General features: G+C 45.2%; 1 protein-coding gene across 50 annotated transcripts in view; it reads left to right on the top strand.

Annotated features, from left to right (window-relative positions):
• R3HDM2 (R3H domain containing 2) overlaps positions 1-21,647 on the top strand; it is a 182,395-nt gene that overhangs the window by 157,845 nt on the left and 2,903 nt on the right. For 37 of the 50 annotated variants that reach the window (XM_074007254.1, XM_074007246.1, XM_074007243.1 and 34 more), the window contains 8 exons: positions 5,358-5,459; positions 8,037-8,279; positions 8,582-8,708; positions 8,951-9,111; positions 9,570-9,724; positions 11,191-11,291; positions 19,217-19,386; positions 20,098-20,245. In XM_074007254.1, coding sequence (XP_073863355.1) covers positions 5,358-5,459; positions 8,037-8,279; positions 8,582-8,708; positions 8,951-9,111; positions 9,570-9,724; positions 11,191-11,291; positions 19,217-19,386; positions 20,098-20,245 — 1,207 coding nt within the window. The remainder of the gene's footprint in view (positions 1-5,357; positions 5,460-8,036; positions 8,280-8,581; positions 8,709-8,950; positions 9,112-9,569; positions 9,725-11,190; positions 11,292-19,216; positions 19,387-20,097; positions 20,246-21,647) is intronic. The other 13 variants (XM_074007263.1, XM_074007256.1, XM_074007248.1 and 10 more) reach the window with 1 other exon arrangement.

Here is a 21,647-nt window from a genome sequence, read left to right as displayed (position 1 = left end):
CAGCCTGGGCAACACAGCGAGACTCTGCCTAAAAAAAAAAAAAAAAAAATCTTTGAGGAAAGGTTTTTAACTTTAACTCTGTCACACAAGGCACTTGCCCCAGGTCTGGGAATAGTACTGATTAAACCATGATCTTTCCCTTCCTGGCGGGCCTCCTCTGTCCAAATAGGCCTTCAAATTGTGTGTCAGTGAAGCTTGTGAAACCAGGGGTGAGGCTGAAGACTAAAGGGCCAGGGGCTCCCTTTTGCCCAATTTACTTAAAATGAAGTAGACTTCTTGAAAAGGAGTTCTCTGGGCCTCCTCTTGTCATCAGGCATCCAAGAGCCAGTGAACGAGCCCAGAATTTGCCAGTAGGTGGCAGCCACATTCCTCAGGGCCAGTCTTTTTTTTTTTTTCTTTTTTTTTCATTATTTATTTTTCTATAAATTATTGGGGTACAGGTGGTATTTGGTACATGAGTAAGCTCTTTAGTGGTGATTTGTGAGATTTTGGTGCACCCATCTCCCGAGCAGTATACACTGTACCATATTTGTAGTCTTTTATCCCTTGCCCCCCTCCTACTCTTCCCCCCAAGTCCCCAAAGTCCATTTTATCATTCTTTTTTTTTTTTTCTTTTGAGATGGAGTCTCGCTGTGTCACCCAGGTTGGAGTGCAGTGACACAGTCTTGGCTCACTGCAACCTCCACCTCCTGGGTTCAAGCGATTCTCCTGCCTCAGCCTCCTGAGTAGCTGGGATTACAGGCGTGCACCACCACGCCTAGCTAATTTTTGTATTTTTAATAGAAATGGGGGTTTCACCATGTAGGTTAGGCTGGTCTCGAACTCCTGACCTCATGATCTGCCCACCTCGGCCTCCCAAAGTGCTAGGATTACAGTCATGAGCCACTGTGCCTGGCCCATTTTATCATTCTTATGCCTTTGCATCCTCGTAGCTTAGCTCCCACATATCAGTGAGAACGTGTGATGTTTGGTTTTCCATTCCTGAGTTACTTCACTTAGAATAATAGTCTCCAGTCTCATCCAGGTCGCTGCAAATGCTGTTAATTCATTCCTTTATATGGCTGAATAGTATTCCATTGTGTGTATATACCACAGTTTCTTTATCCACTCATTGATTGATGGGCATTTGGGTTGGTTCCATGATTTTGCAATTGTGAATTGTGCAGCTATAAACATGCATGTGCAAGTATCTTTGTTGTGTAATGACTTCTTTTCCTCTGGGTAGATATCCAGTTGTGGGATTCCTGGATCAAATGGTAGTTCTGCTTTTAGTTCTTTTTTTTTTAGATGGAGTCTTGCTCTGTTGCCCACAGCAGTGTGCATGTGGCGCGATGGAGTGCAGTGGCGCAATCTCAGCTCACTGCAAGCTCCGGGTTCACGCCATTCTCGTGCCTCAGCCTCCCAAGTAGCTGGGACTACAGGCGCCCACCATCACACCTGGCTAATTTTTTGTATTTTTAGTAGAGATGGGGTTTCACCGTGTTGGCCAGGATGGTCTCGATCTCCTGACCTCATGATCTGCCCGCCTCGGCCTCCCAAAGTTCTGGGATTACAGGCATGAGCCACTGCACCCGGCCCTACTTTTAGTTCTTTAAGGAATCTCCACATTGTTTTCCATAGTGGCTGTACTAGTTTACATTCCCACCAGCAGTGTAGAAGTGTTCCCTGACACTGCATCCATGCCAACATCTACTGTTTTTTGATTTTTTGATTATGACCATTCTTGCAGGAGTAAGGTGGTATCACATTGTGGTTTTGATTTGGATTTCCCTGGTCATTAGTGATGTTGAGCATTTTTTCATATATTTGTTGGCCATTTGTATGTCTTCTTTTGAGAATTGTCTATTCATGTCCTTAGCCCACTTTTTGATGGGATTGTTTTTTTCTTACTGATTTATTTGAGTTTGTCGTAGATTCTGGATATTAGTCTTTTGTCAGATGTATAGATTGTGAAGATTTTCTCCCACTCTGTGGGTTGTCTGTTGTTTGCTCTGCTGTTTTTTGTTTGTTTACAGTTTGTTTGTTTTTCCATGCAAAAGCTCTTTAATTAAGTCCCAGCTATTTATCTTTGTTTTTATTGCATTTGGTTTTGGGTTCTTGGTCATGAAATCCTTGCCTAAGCCAACATCTAGAAGGGTTTTTCCAATGTCATCTTCTAGAATTTTTAGTTTCAGGTCTTAGATTTAAGTCCTTAATCCATCTTGAGTTGATTTTTGTATAAGATGAGAGATGAGGAACCACTTTCATTCTCCTACATGTGGCTAGCCAATTATCCCAGCACCATTTGTTGAAAAGGGTGTCCTTTCCCCACTTTATGTTTTTGTTTGGTTTGTCAAAGATCAGTTGGCTGTAAGTATTTGGATTTACTTCTGGATTCTCTATTCTGTTCCACTGGTCTGTGTGTCTATTTTTATACCAGTACCATGCTGTTTTGGTCACTATGGCCTTATAGTATAGTTTGAAATCAGATAGTGTGATGCCTCCAGATTTGTTCTTTTTGCTTAGTCTTGCTTTGGTTATGGGGGCTCTTTTTTTGTTCCATATGAATTTTAGAATTTTTTCTAATTCTGTGAAGAATGATGATAGTATTTTGATGGGGATTGCTTGAATTTGTAGATTGCTTTTGGCAGTATGGTCATTTTTACAATATTGATTCTACCCATCCATGAGCATGAGATGTGTTTCCATTTGTTTGTATCAGCTATGATTTCTTTCAGCAGTGTTTTGTAGTTTTCCATGTAGAGGTCTTTCAGCTCCTTGGTTCGGTATATTCCTAAGTTTTTTTTTGTTTTTGTTTTTGTTTTGAGACGGAGTCTCGCTCTGTTGCCCAGGCTGGAGTGCAGTGGCACAATCTCGGCTCACTGCAAGCTCCGCCTCCCGGGTTGACGCCATTCTCCTGCTTTAGCTTCCCAAGTAGCTGGGAGTACAGGTGCCCGTCATCACGCCCAGCTAACTTTTTGTATTTTTAGTAGAGATGGGGTTTCACTGTGTTAGCCAGGATGGTCTCAATCTCCTGACCTCGTGATCTGCCCGCCTCGGCCTCCCAAAGTGCTGGGATTACAGGCGTGAGCCACTGCACCCGGCCTTCCTAAGTTTTTTAAAAATAAATTTCCTCATGGTTTTTCAGACTTTCCCTGGCTTTGGAGTTTGACACCCTTCAAGAAGAGAACTACAGCTGAGGATAGCTGTGGAGTAACTAAAAAAATAACACTGATATCCCTGCCCGTATCACTGCCCTTCCCCAGTTAGGGGAGGCCTAAGAGGAGCATCACTTCTTCTCACTTTACTCTTTAGTCACAACCTACAAGTGTGGGGAAAACAAGACAGTTTTGTTTTGTTTTGTTTTGTTTTGTTTTGTTTTGTTTGAGACTGAGTCTTGCTCTGTTGCCCAGGCTGGAGTGCAATGGCGTGAGCTTGGCTCACTGCAACATCTGCCTCCCAGGTTCAGGTGATTCTCCTGCCTCAGCCTCCTGAGTAGCTGGGACTATGGGCACATGCCAGCACGCCCAGCTAATTTTTGTATTTTTAGTAGAAATGGGGTTTCACCATGTTGGGCAGGCTGGTCTTGAACTCCTGACCTCAGGTGGTCCGCCTACCTCAGCCTCCCAAAGTGTTGGGATTACAGGTGTGAGCCACCACAGGCAACTTTTTTTTTTTTTTTTTTGCCACTTTACTGTCCTTTTCCACCCAGATATGCCCTGATCCAAGAAAGACCCTTCTCCAAAAGAATGAAGAGAATTGGGATAATAGAAAATGTCTATGAAAGCCACCAGCATAAGCAGCTAATGCTGAGCATCTTGTCTATCAGTTATATTTGGAATGCCATTATCTGACAGAAAATAGGTGTGCCAGTAGAGCTAAGAGTTTATTTTCAAGGCTACAGCAGCAACTCTCCCAGGTCACACAGTGGATTCTCCATAATTTTACCTAACCAAAATTACTTACATTTTATTTAATTCAGGTATCAGGTCCTCTGCTGAGACCTCCAGAGTATTCTCCTCTTTGGGGAGTCTTTTAGTTCCTGTACTCTGCCTCCTGAACTGCTAGTCCCTTCTGTGTACTCTGCCTCCTGAACTGTTAGTCCCTTCTGTGAGAGAAACTCTGGAGATGTGTGGCAGGAGAGGATATCGATACCGTGGCCCCACACATCTTAATGCTCTAAATGTGGAGCGAGGAGCCTGTGGAAGGTGCTTAGATAATTCTGCTTGACTTCTTCCTTCACCTCCTCCCCACTACTAGAGTGGAGTAGAAAGAACTATGCCAGGCAGAACTAGATTTCAATCTCAGCTCTGCCATGTTAACTGTGTAAGCCTAGATGAGTGATTTAATTTATCTGAGCCTTTTTAAATTGCAAATACAAGTTATATCTCCCTATAGGATTCTTGTGTGAGGCTGTAATGAGACAATGTATGTAATAAAATAATATATACAAATGTTATTTTCTCCCCTTACTTGCCTCTCTCCTTCTCTCATCTCTCCTACCACCAGGGACTATGACTAGAGAACTGATGAGGTGATCAAAATGCCTGGAGGGGAAGAAGGGAAGGAAAAAATAATAACTACCCACTAGTTGATTTAGAACATTCTGTGTTCCTAGTAAACAAATCCTCCTGCTTGAGGCTAGTGAAGGGGGACTGAAGGGACAAAAACTAAAGCTAAGCTATTTATATTTTATTCCTAAATCTTTCCTGTTTGCTTGTGGGGTGGAGGTGGATTTTTCATATTGCTGTCATAGCCTGGAGGAGCAATCATGGAGTGGAAGGAAGTAGCCAGAAGCAGGCACGATCTTGGGTGTTTTTTCCTTCTCTGCCCTTGGGAGGGAGATGATCCTTGTGAATGAGTATTTCCTCTAAGAGAGCTGTGGTGTGAAATCAGAAGCAGCTGAGCCAGACCTTGGGTGACCCTTCCTGCAGAAGCAGTGCAGCAGTGCAGACAGGAATCCCTTCTCAAGTGGGCAGTCAAGGAGGGTTATGATCATGCTCCCCAGGATTGTGTGTTCAGAAAAACTGCTTTGGGAAAAGCTGTATTTGGAATCAGACAGCAGACCCTGACCCTGAGAGTCCTCAGATTGCTCACAACAGCTGCACAGTTTTGAATGGCTAATGGGGAAGGGAGTACAGCAGGTCTACCCTGATAAGAGAGATTGTCTGTTTGTCAAAGAGATGTTAAATCTTCAAGCTGTCCCGGGCTTGGTCACTACCTGCTCAGCAGTCGTGCTACTCATGTGAAATTTCTTCTATGATTATTAACCTTATTGTTCCTTCCCTTTCCCTCCCCATCTCTGCCCACACCCCCTGCCCCACTCCCTGCCTCTCTTTTCTCTTCCCTTTTCCACATGCCTCTCTGCTGGTCCACAGCCAGTCCCGGCTCTGCAGCCCTCTCCGCAGCCTGTTCAGTTCTCTCCAAGCTCCTGTCCCCAAGTCCTTCTGCCAGTCTCTCCGCCCCAGCAGTACAACATGGTATAAACTCCATTCCGCCTTTCTGTCTCGTATATGTGTGGCCTGTATCTGTGGGTATGTCTGGGTCAGTCTGTGATGGCCTTGTAAGTATGTTGTGCTTTTGGAGGGTATATTGAAAGCTATTTCTTCTTGAGGGGCCAGCACAGGCTGAACTATACTCCATGCTAATGGCCTCATCACAGCACATCAAAAGATGCTTAAATGTAAGACAGAGGAACACTGTGTTCCCCCGAGTTTCAGGACAGAGAATGAAATTGGATGTTGGTATAACCTAGGCTCTTCATCTCTACCATGTACATCCTAAATCTAATTTGCTCCCTGGGCATGTCTGAGGAACCCAGTTTTTTCTATACAGAATGGTTCTCTATAATTTCCTTTAAAAGTAAAAACACAGGCCGGGCGTGATGGCTCACGCCTGTAATTCCAGCACTTTGGGAGGCCAAGGCAGGCAGATCACCTGAGGTCAGGAGTTCAAAACCAGCCTGCCCAACATGATGAAACCCTATGTCTACCAAAAAATACAAAAATTAGCTGGGTGTGGTGGCACACACCTGTAGTCCTAGCTACTCGACAAGCTGAGGCAGGAGAATCGCTTGAACCTGAGAGGCTGAGGTTGCAGTGAGCCAAGATTGCACCACTGCACTCCAGCCTGGACAACAGAACAAGACTGTCTCAAAAAAAAAAAATGCAGTTGCAGACTTCTCTGGTATCACTGGCAAAAACTTAAAACTGTTCCCCTATTTTGCTATCAGTTTATATTTTAAAAATCCTCATCCACTGCATAGCACATGCTGTTTAAATCGTTTGTACTCTATAAATCCTTTGAAGATCTGATTTGCCTCATCGTTGATAACTTCCGTCATAGTTGTAGGAGCCCTGAATTGTTTTGCTCTGTCTTAACATCTGCTTTTTCACTAGAATCCCCTCCCTCCTCCTACCTCTTATTTCTATTTTGATTGTCCTGGAATATGGAGTTCAAAATAATCTGCAATCCAGTTCACTTGTCATCTTTTCCTGCCCAATAAGTGGCAAAAGAGCTGACTTGAAGATCAGATCCCTGAAAATGGAATGAAACTACAGAAAAGCATTGTCTTTTGGTTTCTGCTGGTTTTGTGTGTGTGTGTGTGTGTGTGTGTGTGTGTGTGTGTGTGTGTGTGAGAATTACTGTCCAGAGAGCAGAAGGGAAGAGGAAGCTAACAAACTCTAACCTATCACCATACAAGTGAGAGATGGAACACCATCACCCTTGCTGCTTAGGAAAGAGAGCTGAGAGAGAAGGCAATTACAGCCTGGCCAGTCAGTCTTACCCTCCAGCTTAGTCACTCACTCTGCCCTCCTTTTGGAGGTGAGAATTGGAAGTAGTTTCTGAAGGGCAGGAGAACTCTAGGCTAGTGTCAGAGAACAAAGGTGGAAATGACCTCCAGAGGGAGTAAGGAGATAAGCAGCAGGAGTGGGTGCCCCCAGTCTTGCTGCTGCATAGGCAGAGCTGTGAAGGCACATGAACCTAGCTACCCATGATCCACTCAAGGTGTTATCTGGGTCCTTTATTATAAAAACAGGATTTGTGGCAATGTAGGGGCCTTTTTATGGTTGGGGGCATGAGAAAGACAGGAAATGGGAAGACTCTTTAATCTTTTTTGTTAACCCACTAGTTTGTCCTGTTTTTTTCTATATACAGTAATTGTGTCATTGCTCCCATTTCCCGGGGACTAACCCTAACAACAATCATAGGCCACGTGTGGTGGCTCACACCTGTAATCCCAGCACTTTGGCAGTCCGAGGCGGGCTGATCACTTGAGTTCAGGAGTTCAAGACCAGCCTGGCCAACATGGTGAAATCCCGTCTCTACTAAAAATACAAGAATTAGGCTGGCGCAGTGGCTCACGCCTGTAATCCAAACACTTTGGGAGGCTGAGGTGGGTGGATCACCTGAGGTCAGGAGTTCGAGACCAGCCTGACCAACATAGTGAAATCTCATCTCTACTAAAAATACAAAAAAATTAGCTGGGCATGGTGGCACATGCCTCAACTACTTGGGAGGCTGAGGCAGGAGAATTGCTTGGACCCGGGAGGCGGAGGTTACAGTGAGCCAAGACTGTACCATTGCACTACAGGCTGGGCAACAAGAACCAAAACTCCATCTCAGAAAACAAACAAACAAACAAAAAACAAGAGTTAGCCGGGTTTGGTGGCAGGAGCCTGTAACCCCAGCTACTCAAGAGGCTGAGGCACGAGAATTGCCTGAACCTCGGAGGCAGAGATTGCAGTGAGCTGGGATTGAGCCACTGCACTCCAGCCTGGGCAACAAAATGAGACCGTGTCTCAAAAACAAACAAACAAAAAAGCACACAACTATAATCAGGGTCACCGTTGTTACCTCATATGTGATAGAGAGACTGGCTCTGGAGTTGGGCTTCAACAGCTATTCATTTCATAGCACAGCACAGAGGTAGGACTATCCCACATTGTTTTAAAGAAGGTTGTAAAAAGCATTGCTATTTCTCTCTGTCTATGTTGAAGCCAAAGACATGAGGTTTGATACAGCCCCAATCCTTGCGTCTTATACTCTCTCAACAGGCAGATGACCTCAGCAACCCCTTTGGACAAATGAGCCTTAGTCGCCAAGGTTCTACTGAAGCAGCTGACCCATCTGCAGCTCTATTCCAGACCCCACTTATCTCCCAGCACCCTCAGCAGACTAGCTTCATCATGGCTTCCACGGGTCAGCCCCTCCCCACTTCCAACTATTCCACCTCTAGCCATGCACCACCTACTCAGCAAGTTCTGCCACCCCAGGGGTACATGCAGCCCCCTCAACAGGTGAGCAGCTCCAGTTCCCAGCTTAAATCACTTAATTCATTTTGTCTCGTATTATACTTTCTTTATTCCTCTAGTTTAGACAGACCAGAGGGAATACCTCTCCCTACCTTGCACTTGAGAGTTGTTCTAGCCAGAAAGTCTTCTTTCTATATAACATAAATCCTTGTTTTACTGCAACTGCAGGTCCAAAATACCTCCGTTTACATACTTCTGGCCATCAATCTTGAGGCATTTATAGTAGTATGCTGATGTTGCGGCTGAATTTTAGGGACTTCTCACACATCTGTCTCCTCTCACCATAGATCCAGGTTTCTTACTATCCCCCTGGACAATATCCTAACTCCAACCAGCAATATCGACCTCTCTCTCACCCGGTGGCCTATAGCCCCCAACGTGGTCAACAGCTGCCTCAGCCATCCCAGCAGCCTGGTAAGAGAAACCACTGGTTTAAGAAGGCAGTGAATAAGGGAAGGGCACACCAGGAAAGAAAGAAGTACCTTCTCCATTAAAATGAAGGTGGGTCTAGGGGCAGGAATGATTAGGGTCCTACAAACAGACCTAGGCTCTCCAGAAAAAGAAAAGATAAAATAGAATGGAGAAGAGAAATTGCAGATAGACCGTGACCTCCTAAACATTCATACTAATGTATTTTCTGCCTTGCCCATCTCTAGGTTTACAGCCCATGATGCCTAACCAGCAGCAGGCGGCTTACCAAGGCATGATTGGGGTCCAGCAGCCACAGAACCAGGGCCTGCTCAGCAGCCAGAGGAGCAGCATGGGGGGCCAGATGCAAGGCCTGGTGGTTCAGTACACTCCACTGCCTTCTTACCAAGTGGGTGCATTCTGCATTGGGAAGGATCACCCTAGTCCTTGGCATGAGGAAAAGAAGAGCCTCCCAGGGTCATCCATACTAAAAACTCCAATACTAAAATATTGTCTACTTTCCCTTAGAATGTTTAGGTTTTTTTCCTATGACAGCCCATGGAGTTTGAGAAGAATATTTAAATTGTTTGGTCTTTATACAGCCATGGAATGAGTATATGTCCAGGAAAGTAGTGGCTAAAGGAAATCAGGCTCCTTTCTTTATGTCACATGCCCCAAGGGTGGTATTTGGAGAAGGCAGAAATAGAGACAGCTCTGGAAACATTTTCTTTAGGCAGATGGGGAGAACAGGAGGAGGCTGTAAGGTAGGGAAGGAAGTTGTAATGCCCCAATATAGTGACGACTAGGCTGTTTGTGGATGAGCTCAATGCGAATGTGAGTAGTCATTCTCTTCTCTTTCTCACCCAGGTTCCAGTGGGTAGTGACTCGCAAAATGTGGTCCAGCCGCCTTTCCAGCAACCCATGCTGGTTCCTGCGAGCCAGTCTGTGCAAGGAGGCCTCCCAGCAGCAGGGGTACCAGTGTACTATAGCATGATCCCACCTGCTCAGCAGAACGGTACGAGGTGAGGACTCCCAGAGAGCCAGGACATCTCCCATAGACCTTCAGCAATGGTTGCGTCATGGTTTTGTTTCCACTGGCCTAAGAAAGGCAGGGGTAAAGATCCCAGTGGTTCCCTAATTCAGATAGAATATGAGGGAGTTCATTCTCCTTTTCACTTACTGATTTGACATTTGCATAATAGGTTATCAGCAGAAAAAAATTCCTGCCTCAGAGACTTATAATTTATGATTTCCTCCATTTTTATTTTTCAAAAGAATGGGACTCAGAACTAGAGGATAGAGACTGCTCATCATTAAGAGAAGAAATTTTTTGGACTGTGATGTGTAACTTTTTCCATGTACTTCTGTTTATCAATGAAACTGATGATGTATCTATTTCTGTATCTATATATACCTGAATATAGGTCATCATGAATAGAATTTTTAGTGGTAGAAGGCACCTTAGAAATTATCTAGTGGACACCCCTTGTTTCATTTTTCTCTCATTTTTAAATGAGGAAATTCCAGCTAGGGCTGTTAAAAAATTTACCTAAATTCACGTAGCTAGTTAGAGGCAGATGTGGAACAAGAACTGGAGTCTGGGCAACTCCATGTGTTTCTATGTGCCTGTCTCCCAGTGTATGTACATTTACCTTTGTCTTTTTCTATATATGTCTCCAGGTTGTTTTGAGTTTGTTTTCTATTTGTCTTTATGTGACTATATTCCTTTTTTTTTTTTTTTTTTTTTTTTTTGGAGATGGAGTCTTGCTCTTGTCACCCAGGCTGGGAGTGCAATCACAATCTCAGCTCACTGCAACCTCCATCTCCTGGGTTCAAGTAATTCTCCTGCCTCAGCCTCCTGGGTAGCTGGGACTACAGGTACGCGCCACCACGCCCAGCTAATTTTTGTATTTTTAGTAGAGACGGGGTTTCACCATGTTGACCAGGTTGGTCTTGAATTCCTGACCTCATGATCTGCCTGCCTTGGCCTCCCAAAGTGCTGGGATTACAGGCGTAAGCCACTGTGCCTGGCTGACTTTTTTTTTTTTTTCAGTTCAAAAATAATTAGCAATCCTTAGTTTTTGTGTTTGTTTGTTTTTTTTACCCATCTCTCTCTAGCACTCTATGTCTGTGTCTGTGACACTCTCTTTGTCTGTGTTTCTATTGTGTTTCTTGTAATCTCTGTGTGTGCATATGTGCATGTATGTGTGTCTGGTGTTTCCACAGTGTTGAGAAGAGCATGTGTTGCTAACATTCCATCTGTAGCACTGATTAGCAGCTTCCTAATTGAAAGATGATCAAGTACAAATACATATAATTAACTTTGAACTGATGAGTGATTTTAGAAATTGCGTGGCAAATTGGTCTGGGAATGGCTTGAAGCTGCCTCTGCTTCCCATAGGGGAGGACCAGGAAGCAGCAGCTGTTTGCCAGGAGCTGTGTTCGTCCCTCTGCTGCTTCACCACTCCTCTCTTCTCTGTCTTCCCAGCCCTTCTGTAGGGTTTCTGCAACCCCCTGGCTCTGAGCAGTACCAGATGCCTCAGTCTCCCTCTCCCTGCAGTCCACCACAGATGCCACAGCAGTACTCAGGTAAGAGGATAAAGAATTGCGGGTCTTGGGCACTGGCAAGAGCAAACATTGCGGAAGGGCTTATGCTTTAGAGCTGGGAAGGGCAAAAAGAGTTCAGGTATTGAGTCTGTCCCCACTGTGACTCCATCACAAAGAAAAAACAAAGTCTTGGCTGGTGTTTTCCAAGGGTACTGAAGCTGACCTCTCAAGATGACACCTGTAATCCCAGCACTTTGGGAGGCCAAGGCAAGAGGATCACTTCAGCTGAGGAATTTAAGACCAGCCTGGGCAACACAGCAAGACTTTGACTCTACTAAAAAACTTTTTTAAAAGGCCAGGCATGTTGGCTTATCCCAGCACTTTGGGAGGCCAAGGCGGGTAGATCACTTGAGCCCAGGAGTTTGAGACCAGCCTGGCCAGCATGGCTAAACACCCCATCTCTACTAAAAATACAAAAATTAGCCAGGCATGGTGGCACACGCTTGTCATCTGGCTACTCGGGAGGCTGAGGCACAAGAATCATTTGAACCTGGGAGGCACAGGTTGCAGCTCATGCCACTGCACTCCAGCCTGGGCAACAGAGCAAGACTCAGTCTCAAAAAAAAAAAAAAAAAAAATTATGGTCGAGTGCGGAGGCTCACGTCTGTAATTCCAACACTTTGACGGGCAGATCACCTGAGGTCAGGAGTTCAAGACCAGCCTGGCAAACATGGTGAAACCCCACTTCTACTAAAAATACAAAAATTAGCTGGGCATGGTGGCGTGCACCTGTAATCCCAGCTACTCAGGAGGCTGAGGCACAAGAAATGCTTGAACCCAGGAGGCAGAGGTTGCAGTGAGCCTAGATGGTGCCACTGCACTCCAGCCTAGGCAACAGAGCAAGACTCTGTCTCAAAAAACAAACAAACAAACAAACAAAAAAAACAAGCCAAGCATGGTGATATGCCCAGTAGTCACAGCTACTCAGGAGTCTGAGGGGGAACAATCGCTTGAGCCTGGGGGGTCGAGGCTGTAAGGAGCTGGGATCGTGCCATTGCACTCCAGCCTGAATGGACCCAGATAGGGAGTTGGGACCCTGTCTCTAGGGGAAATAAAAAAGAAATGACATTTGTTGCCTCAGCCCTGAAAAGCTATGTCTTTGAATTCTTAGTTTTCTTTTTCTTTTTTTTTTTCCTTTTTTTTTTATCTGAATCTAGCACTATACTCACATGCCTTTGGGTCATGAAATGAAGACACAGAAGACCTGTGTCTTCTGTACTTATCCTTCGTATTGACAGCATTTCTTTTCTCTTGGAAGTGTGAGGGAAGTAGATAAAATACTTTTAAACTTACAGCTTAGATTTGTTTAGCAGCTTTTAGTGTGTGCTCACATACATTGTAACATTTTAATTCTCACCATAACTTTGTGAGGAGGAAATTTAAAACTCAAAGAAATTAAATGACTTGCCTAAAGTCACAATCCTCTAACTTGAATTTGGATCTTTTGACTTTCTGCATCCTGTACTAAGTCTTCAACACATTTTCAACACATTTTTTTACTTAGTTTCTTTCTCTCCAGTGGAAAATGAATGGACGTCATGTTATACAGCTAAAGGCCCTCTTTGAAGAGGCCAGCCATTCCAAGTTAGTAAGTTTATGCCATGCAGCCTTTCACTGCCTTTGCCAAGAATTCCCCTAACACACAAGTACAGCTGCCCTTGTTTGTATCCCTTTTACCCTACTCTGAAATAGTGCACTGCAGTTAAAGAAACTTCAGGGGTCTGTGTGCAGTGGTACACACCTGTAATCCCAGCACTTTGGGAGGCCAAGGCAGGAGAATTTCTTGAAGCCAGGAGTTCAAGACAAGCATGGGCAACAAAGCAAGACCCTATCTCTACAAAAATTTTAAAAATTAGCTGGGCATGGTGGCATGTGCTTTTAGTTTGTCCCAGCTACTTGAGAGACTGAGGCAGGAAGATCACTTGAGCCCAGGTGTTTGAGGCTGCAGTGAGCTATGATGGTGCCACTGCATCACGGTGATGTCACCCTATCATCATGGAGAGCAAGACCCTGTCTCAAAAAAAAAAAAAAAAAATCTGGAAGGAAGGGAGTCTTTGTTTTTTCTTTTCTTTTGATATATATATATATTTTGAGACAGAGTCTCGCTCTGTTGCCCAGGCTGGAGTGCAGTGGCGCAATCTCGGCTCACTGCAACCTCCCCCTCCCAGGTTCAAGCAGTTCTCCTCCCTCAGCCTCCTGAGTAGCTGGGACTACAGGCGCCTGCCACCACGCCCGGCTAATTTTTTTTTTTTTTTTTTTAGTAAAGGCAGGGTTTCATCATGTTGGCCAGACTGGTCTTGAACTCCTGACCTCAGGTGATCCACCCGCCTTGGCCTCCCAAAGTGCTAGGATTACAGGCGTTGAGCCATCTTCCCAGCCCAGCTTGGGAAGGAAGTCTTTTTTTTTTTTCTGAAGACAGACTCTCTGTCACCCAGGCTGGAGTGCAGTGGCGCAGTCTCGGCCACTGCAGCCTCCGCCTCCCAGGTTCAAGCAGTTCTCCTGCCTCAGCCTCCCGAGTAGCTGGGATTACAGGCACATGCCGCCACGCCTGGCTAATTTTTAAATTTTTAGTAGAGACGGGGTTTCACCATGTTGGCCAGGATGGGCCTGATCTGACCTCGTGATCTGCCCGCCTCCGCAGGAAGTCTGAATTTAGCCTCCAACCATCTCCTTTCCACTCTATCGTGGGAATGTCAGAGTGCCCTCTTCTGGTGAGAGGGAGATATTTTGTCAATTTTCCCCATTTAGAAATGGAATATTTTCACTTGAAGATTGTTTGTACCCTCACTATGTTGGATGCTGTGGCGTAGATTCCAGAATTAATCTTACTCATTAGACATGATCAGTTCTTACCTTTAAGGAGCAATGACTTCCAGGCCAGGCACGGTGTTTCATGCCTGTAATCCCATCACTGTGGGTGGCCAACGAGGGTGGGTCACTTGAGGCCAGGAGTTCGAGACCAGCCAGCCTGGCCAACATGGCAAAACCCCATCTCTATTAAAAATACAAAAATTAGCCGGGCATGGGGGTGCACGTCTGTAATCCCAGCTACTTGGAAGACTGAGGCACGAGAATCGCTTGAACCCAGGAGGCAGAGGTTGCAGTGAGCCGAGATTGCGCCACTGCACTCCAGCCTGGGCAACAGAGCGAGACTGTCTCAAAACAAAAAAAGGAGCAATGACTTCTGCCTTCATACAGGCTGAGGTTTTTAATTCAAAAGTCCTTAATTTTTATTATGTTATTGGTCTCTCTGGCTGTTTCTCCTAGTGTCCGCCAGGGGCACTTGGCCTTAAAATTTCCAGTGGGGTATGGAAATTGCAGAAAGCAGCTCCAAGAAGCACTGTAGCCTGTGGTGGTGCTGGGTACCGCAGAGCATTTTTTCTCCTGCACGTACTTGTAGGTATACTTGTATGTGCATTTTTCTGTGTATCCTTTGTGGTATGTCCTTATATCTACTGGGTCACTGTGGTTACATCTATTCATCTTCAAATGCAAGGTCTTTGAACCATAAACAAATCAAGTGAAAATAATTTTTCATTACCTACTCTGGCCATCATACTAGGTTAATTTAAGTAAACTAAAACCATAGTTCTGGAAGTTGGCAACACTAGAAATCTGGACTAGGATTAGAAGAAAGAGATAATTAACGTAGGCTTCCCACATCAAAAGAAATGGGGAATCCCTCTTTATCGTCTGTTTTCCTTGTTTCTTTGGAATTTTCTCAGTTTTATCTCCTTTGTTCCTAGTTACCCTGGTTGATCCTAGGCTTCTGACTGACCCCTTGTACTTTTCCTAGATAGTGGGACCTTGTGTTCTACCCATATCATCTAAAAGACTGTATTCACCATATCATCGATTTTACAGGTCTTTAATCCCTGCTTGTGGAAATCTAAGAGGAAGTGGAAGAAGGGAAACAAATGCTTCTTCTGCCTTGTTTACCCTATACTGAAAAGATAGACTGCAGGCATAACCCACAAGGGCCCGTCTGTCACCTTCAGAGGACAGTTACCCGCCCTTCTCTCATGTAGCAACATGGTCACTTTTCCAAAAATAAAGGCAGGGATTAGGATTGGCTGTTCCTGGAACAACTGTTCTGGTTTATTAATACATTTTTGTAGTTGCCCCAGGCCTAAACTTTAATTCCTTCACTATAGTATGAGACATAACTCTAACCCCAGGAAAAACTCCCATTAAAATGATGAGTTGCAGGTCCCTTGAGGTTTCTACAGGGGTGCTTGTCTGGGGAAGATGCACGCAGACATGAAATGGCAGTGATACCTATACAGAGACTCCCAATTCACAGTGACACAGCAGCATGGACAGAGTGAAATGCATACAGAAATAGCCTCTCACATATTTACTGGCTCATTGTTTAGCTGAGGGGTTTCCAAAGCTGAGACTGCTCTTTTGTCTTCCATTTAGTGAAGATATCCTACTCCTGCACCAAAAAAAGGAAAAATACCAAGATATTATTGGTTTCTATCTTTTAATTTGGGAAAGATGCCTGTGGATTTTATTTTTCTGAACAATTCCTTTCCATAGATGTGATTTCTGGTGGTAAGAAAGCCTATCAAGTCTTCTACCTCAGTGATTTAAAAAAACAAAAAAAAATAACAAAAAACAATTCTGCCAGATATAAATGTCATCTGTTTGTATTTATGCGGTTTGCTGTGCCCAATCGACCTTTCTGCCCAGGTTTAATGATGCCACTTAAAAAGCCATTCACACGTCCCCTCTCCTTTCAGAGCTTTCAAGCTGAAATTGATTTCCTTATTCAACCCCCCTCTCCCCCTTCCCACCCGCTGCCAACCCATGCTCCTTCCCCCAACCTGATTATATGGAAGTGCTGTCACTGGGCAGTGGGTTTTTTTTTTTTTTTTTTTTGCCACGTCTATTAAGAAGTAGCGACAGTTCAGCTGCTAACAGATGCCACCTGCTTTGGGCTCAAGGAAGAGAAGCATAAAAATCAGCTCATCAGTGGAGTAGTGCTCTGTGTCCTCAGCTAAGTGAAGGAACAATGCTTCAGGCCAGCAGGGGAGGACTCAGTGTGGGGAGGAGCTCAGGACAGGCTGCAACTAAAAACCCAGGCTTTGTTTTTGTTGGGATCAGAGATAATAATATGAGGACTTTGTTTTGTTTCCCTTTCTCTGTGACCTCCCTAATAGCTCCTTATGGCTACCTGCTGGTATTAGAAAGAGCTTCCACTGCCTTGCTTATGCTTATTCCTACACACTCACCCCCTTCTCCACCTTTCCTGGCCCAGAGCATTAGGCTCAGATTATGAGCTACTTTCTAGAAAAACAATAGATTTAATTATTCTTACATTGGACCCTCTGGTAGCAATGAGGTATTTGAATACCTTCTAGAAAAACAATAGATTTAATTATTTTTACATTAGACCCTCAAGTAGCAATGAGGTATTTGAATAAGGTCAATTGCAATTTTGTTGGTACAGGATGTGAGCGAGTCTAAGGATGGGGAAATAAAATGCCCCGAAAAACTACAGTAAGGGGGCAGTTGTTAAATGCATGACACTCCACAACTGTGCAGTGTTCCTATGGCCCTACTACAATCTATGCCCATGAATACTCTGTCCACCTTGGCAGGAGATGGGGATATCTGAGCCTGTTGCACTGAGTGTTTGTGCTCTCTGATTGGATGAATCCTAGAGGATCAGGGGTACAAATTGGCTGGGGAATATGATATGACAGATCTTGTCTCCTGAGCTTCTCTCTCAGACCTCCCACCATTTCTTTTCCCTTCTTTTGACTGATACTACCTGAGAAAAACAATCAACTCACTTCCCAGCATGACTGGTGCCCAGGGCAGAGGCTGCAACATTTCCTGTCACAGGAAGCAATTTGATGACAACAGCGGTGGCAGCCCTGGAGCATCGAGCCATGAAAACAGCAGCATTGCAGCAGGTTTTCAAGCTAGTAACCCCCAATGTCCATTTCTCCACCACCACCCACATGTGAACTCAGCCTCAACAGGAATAGAGCCTGGGAGGTCAGGAACAAACCCTCACTCTAGACAGTCCCTTGCCAGGAAGCAGAGCTCCAGTCCATCCCTCCCAGCAGGGACTGTCCATCAAACTGTTTGACCCTGACTCTTTATCTTGCTTTTCACCATGAAGATTTGGGTCTTAATGTTCCTCCTTATTAAGGCCTTTCCTTCTCCCACCCTGTGGGAGGGTGAGTCTCTCCATGGTTGCTAGTGCCAAAACCTCAAGGTCGCATTTAGTCAGTCACTTGAACCTGTCAGTGTAACCTTCAAAAGGTCTGACTCTCACTCCATTCCTGCTGGCATTGCCCTAATTTCAAATCTTTTCATTCTGTTTCAGCAGGCCTTTTTTTTTTTTTTTTTTTTTTTTTTGAAACAGGGTCTCATTCTGTCACCCAGTCTGGAGTGCAATGGCATAATCACGGCTCACGGCAGCCTCGACCTCCCAGGCTCACATGATCCTCTCACCTCAGCCTCCTGAGTTGCTGAGACTACAGGTGCATGCCACCATGCCCAGCTAATTTTTGTATTTTCTGTAGAGACAGGGTTTCACCATGTTGCCCAGGCTAGTCTTGAACTCCTGGGCTCAAGCAGTCCACCTGCCTTGGCTTCCCAAAGTGCTGGGATTACAGCCATGAGCCATTGTGCCCGACCTTCAGTAGCTTCCTAAATGGTCTTTCTTGCTACTAGTCTCTCTCCCTAGCTATCCTACATTCCGCCATTTGTGTTAGCTCTCCAAAGCACAGGTCTCCCAACACCTACAGGATAAAGTTCAAACATCTTACCAGAATGTGCTTCAAACTCTGACACCAACTATTTGTTTAATGTCTGACTCCTTAATAGACTGTCCATTCTATCAGGACAGGGACAGCTTTATTTCTTGTACACTCAGTGCCCAACATAGGAACTAGCACATAGCAAATGTTCAATAAGTGTTTGTTAAATAAACGTGTCTCAGGGCCGGGCGCGGTGGCTCAAGCCTGTAATCCCAGCACTTTGGGAGGCTGAGACGGGTGGATCACGAGGTCAGGAGATCAAGACCATCCTGGCTAACACGGTGAAACCCCGTCTCTACTAAAAAATACAAAAAAAAAAAACTAGCCGGGCGAGGTGGCGGGTGCCTGTAGTCCCAGCTACTCGGGAGGCTGAGGCAGGAGAATGGCGTGGACCCGGGAGGCGGAGCTTGCAGTGAGCTGAGATCTGGCCACTGCACTCCAGCCTGGGCTACAGAGTGAGACTCCGTCTCAATAAATAAATAAATAAATAAATAAATAAACGTGTCTCATCTCCTGCTGCTTCCCCTACGTGGCCCCTGTGTCTTAGCACCTTGAATCATTTGTCATTTCCTGAATATGACATACATTTCCATGCTGTTCCCTCCGCTTGAAATGTTTCCCAACTTACCCCATTCTTGGCCAAGACATACTTTCTGGGTCTGGCATAGTAAAACTATGTGCATTTATCTTCTCCGGAACAACCAGAGGTCACTGGCTTATCTACAGCCATTACCAGAAAAGCCTGCACGTGTCTGCAGCCCTGGCCCATGACCCAGACCAGAACCCGTACAATGCCTAGACATTTGAGCAGTCTGACCTGGGCATTTGGTTATAGCCAGTATTGACAGAATGGAGTAGTTTTCTGCCAAGCATACCAAAGTACCCCTCATCAGGTGAAGGCCAGGGGAACACTGGCATCTGGGGCTCATATCCCTTCCCCTCAAACTTCTACTGGTTTGAGAAGATGGAGTCAGAAGCCACATCAGCAGCCATCTCGGGTTCCTGGCAAGATGTAGCTTGAGTGACCCTGAGGCAATGGGTGGATTTGTTTGCTGCTTTCCCACTCAGGGCTAGCTGGAAGGCAAAAATACAGTTTGAATTTGTAACCGTTTTCTTCCCGCCCTTCAGGAGTGTCACCTTCTGGACCAGGTGTGGTGGTCATGCAGCTGAATGTCCCTAATGGACCCCAGCCCCCTCAGAACCCATCCATGGTCCAGTGGAGTCATTGTAAATACTACAGCATGGACCAGCGGGGGCAGAAGCCTGGAGACCTGTACAGTCCTGACAGCAGCCCCCAGGTGAGTGCAGCACTCAGCCTTGGCAAGGAGATGACCTTATTCTTCCCAGGGTGCAATGTTTGCTATTGACTGAGCAACCTCTTTTACGTATCTTTTCCTGGGTACTTTTTGGGGAGAAACACAAGAAATAGAGAGCATCTTCTTTTAAGGAACCTAATATCTAAGGTGGCAGATGGGATATACACTTGAAAATGCTCAGAGAATACTTAAATCAATGTGCCAGAAGTGGATATTAAAATAACATAAATGGGCCGCGCTCACACCTATAATCCCAGCACTTTGGGAGGATGAGGTGGGAGGATCACTTGATGTCAGGAGTTTGAGACCAACATGGTGATACCCCGTCTCTACTAAAAAGTAAAAAATTAGCCAGGCGTGGTGGTGGGTACCCATAATCCCAGCTACTCAGAAGGCTGAGAGGCAGGAGAATCGCTTGAACCCGGGAGGTGTAGGTTGCAGTGAGCCAAGATTGCACCGCTGCACTCCAGCCTGCCTGGGTAATAGAGCAAGACTCCACCTCAAAAAAATAAAATAAAAATAAAATAGCATAAATGAATTAAGGTCTGAGGTTGCAGTTTGAAGGAAGAGTCTGACTTTGGCAGAGTTCAGCAAGAGAAACTGATTTCCTGAGAGAGGTGAATTTTAAGCTAAGCCATAGGAATATCCAGAGGGTAACGTTTGATGTTTATCGTGTGCTCCTCTTTTCCACAGGCCAACACACAAATGAGCAGCAGCCCTGTCACATCTCCTACCCAGTCTCCAGCACCCTCTCCTGTCACCAGCCTCAGCAGTGTCTGCACAGGACTCAGTCCCCTGCCTGTCCTCACACAGTTCCCCCGGCCTGGGGGTCCAGCACAGGGTAGGGGCTTAGATTAGTGCTGGCTGCTGTGGAATTCACCTTTCACATCCCATTCCCAGTTGCAGAGATTGAAAGAGTAACAACAGGCAGGGGACCAGTGTGGATGATCCAGTTCTGGGAGCTAACTTAACATCCCTGTATAGGCCTTGGACACTTGCCACTTTCTAGTGCTGTCCATACTTAACTTTCTTTAGCCTTCTTTACATACTTAGTACTTACAACCAAGTAGGTGAAAAGAGCTGGGGAAAATAAGTTCACTGAACTTTCTAATGACCAAAGAGTTTAACCTAACATCAATACCAAGTCCGAGGGCTGGGAATGTGGGGCTTTGTAAGAAACAGTATGGTCTTAGAAAAGGAAACACTAGATTTGGTTTCAGAAGTTCCAGTCTCACCACTAACTAGCTTTGCGATGTTCAACAAGTTAATTAAACTCAACTCAGAACTAGACCTCAGTTCCTAGTCTATAAAATGGAGTTAATCACACGTAAGATGGGAATTTTATCTGCTTTCTGCCCTAGCTGTCACAAGCAGTATAAAAATGAGAATGTAGTTTAAAAACTTTAAAGTGCTCTGAAATGTAATATTTATCAATAATAGGTAACACTTAATGGTACTTAATATGTACCAGGCATCGCTATAAATGCTTTACGTGTCTTATATTTTTTTAACCTTCCCAGCAACATTAATGAGGGAAAAAAATACCCAACATCGTATTTCCAGTAACAGAGTCACTATTTTAACCTAGGCAGTCTGGCTCCAAGTCTATGCTCTTGTCTACTGTACTTATATTGTCTCTCACGAGTCGGAAGGTTGAACCCTGGGTTTAGGGGTTGGGAGAATCTATATAAGAGATATAAGACAGCTGGCCGGGCGCGGTGGCTCAAGCCTGTAATCCCAGCACTTTGGGAGGCCGAGACGGGCGGATCACGAGGTCAGGAGATCGAAACCATCCTGGCTAACACGGTGAAACCCCGTCTCTATTAAGAAATACAAAAAACTAGCCGGGCAAGGTGGCGGGCGCCTGTAGTCCCAGCTACTCGGGAGGCTGAGGCCGGAGAATGGCGTGAACCCAGGAGGCGGAGCTTGCAGTGAGCTGAGATCCGGCCACTGCACTCCAGCCTGGGCGACAGAGCGAGACTCCGTCTCAAAAAAAAAAAAAAAAAAAAAAAAAATTAATTAAAAAAAAAAAAAAAGACAGCTGGGCGCGGTGGCTCACGCCTGTAATCCCAGCACTTTGGGAGGCCAGGGCAGGTGGAGGTGGATCACCTGAGGTCAGGAGTTCGAGACCAGCGTGGCCAACATGGTGAAACCCTGTCTCTACTAAAAGTTTTAAAAAAAATTAGCCAGGGGTGGTGGCACATGCTTGTAATCCCAGCTACTCGGGAGGCTGAAGCAGGAGA

Source organism: Macaca fascicularis, chromosome 11 (genome assembly GCF_037993035.2).
Source record: "Macaca fascicularis isolate 582-1 chromosome 11, T2T-MFA8v1.1".
Lineage (NCBI taxonomy): Eukaryota > Metazoa > Chordata > Mammalia > Primates > Cercopithecidae > Macaca > Macaca fascicularis.
The sequence above is the reverse complement of the archived record's forward strand: the minus strand, read 5'-3'. Positions and strand labels throughout refer to the sequence as shown.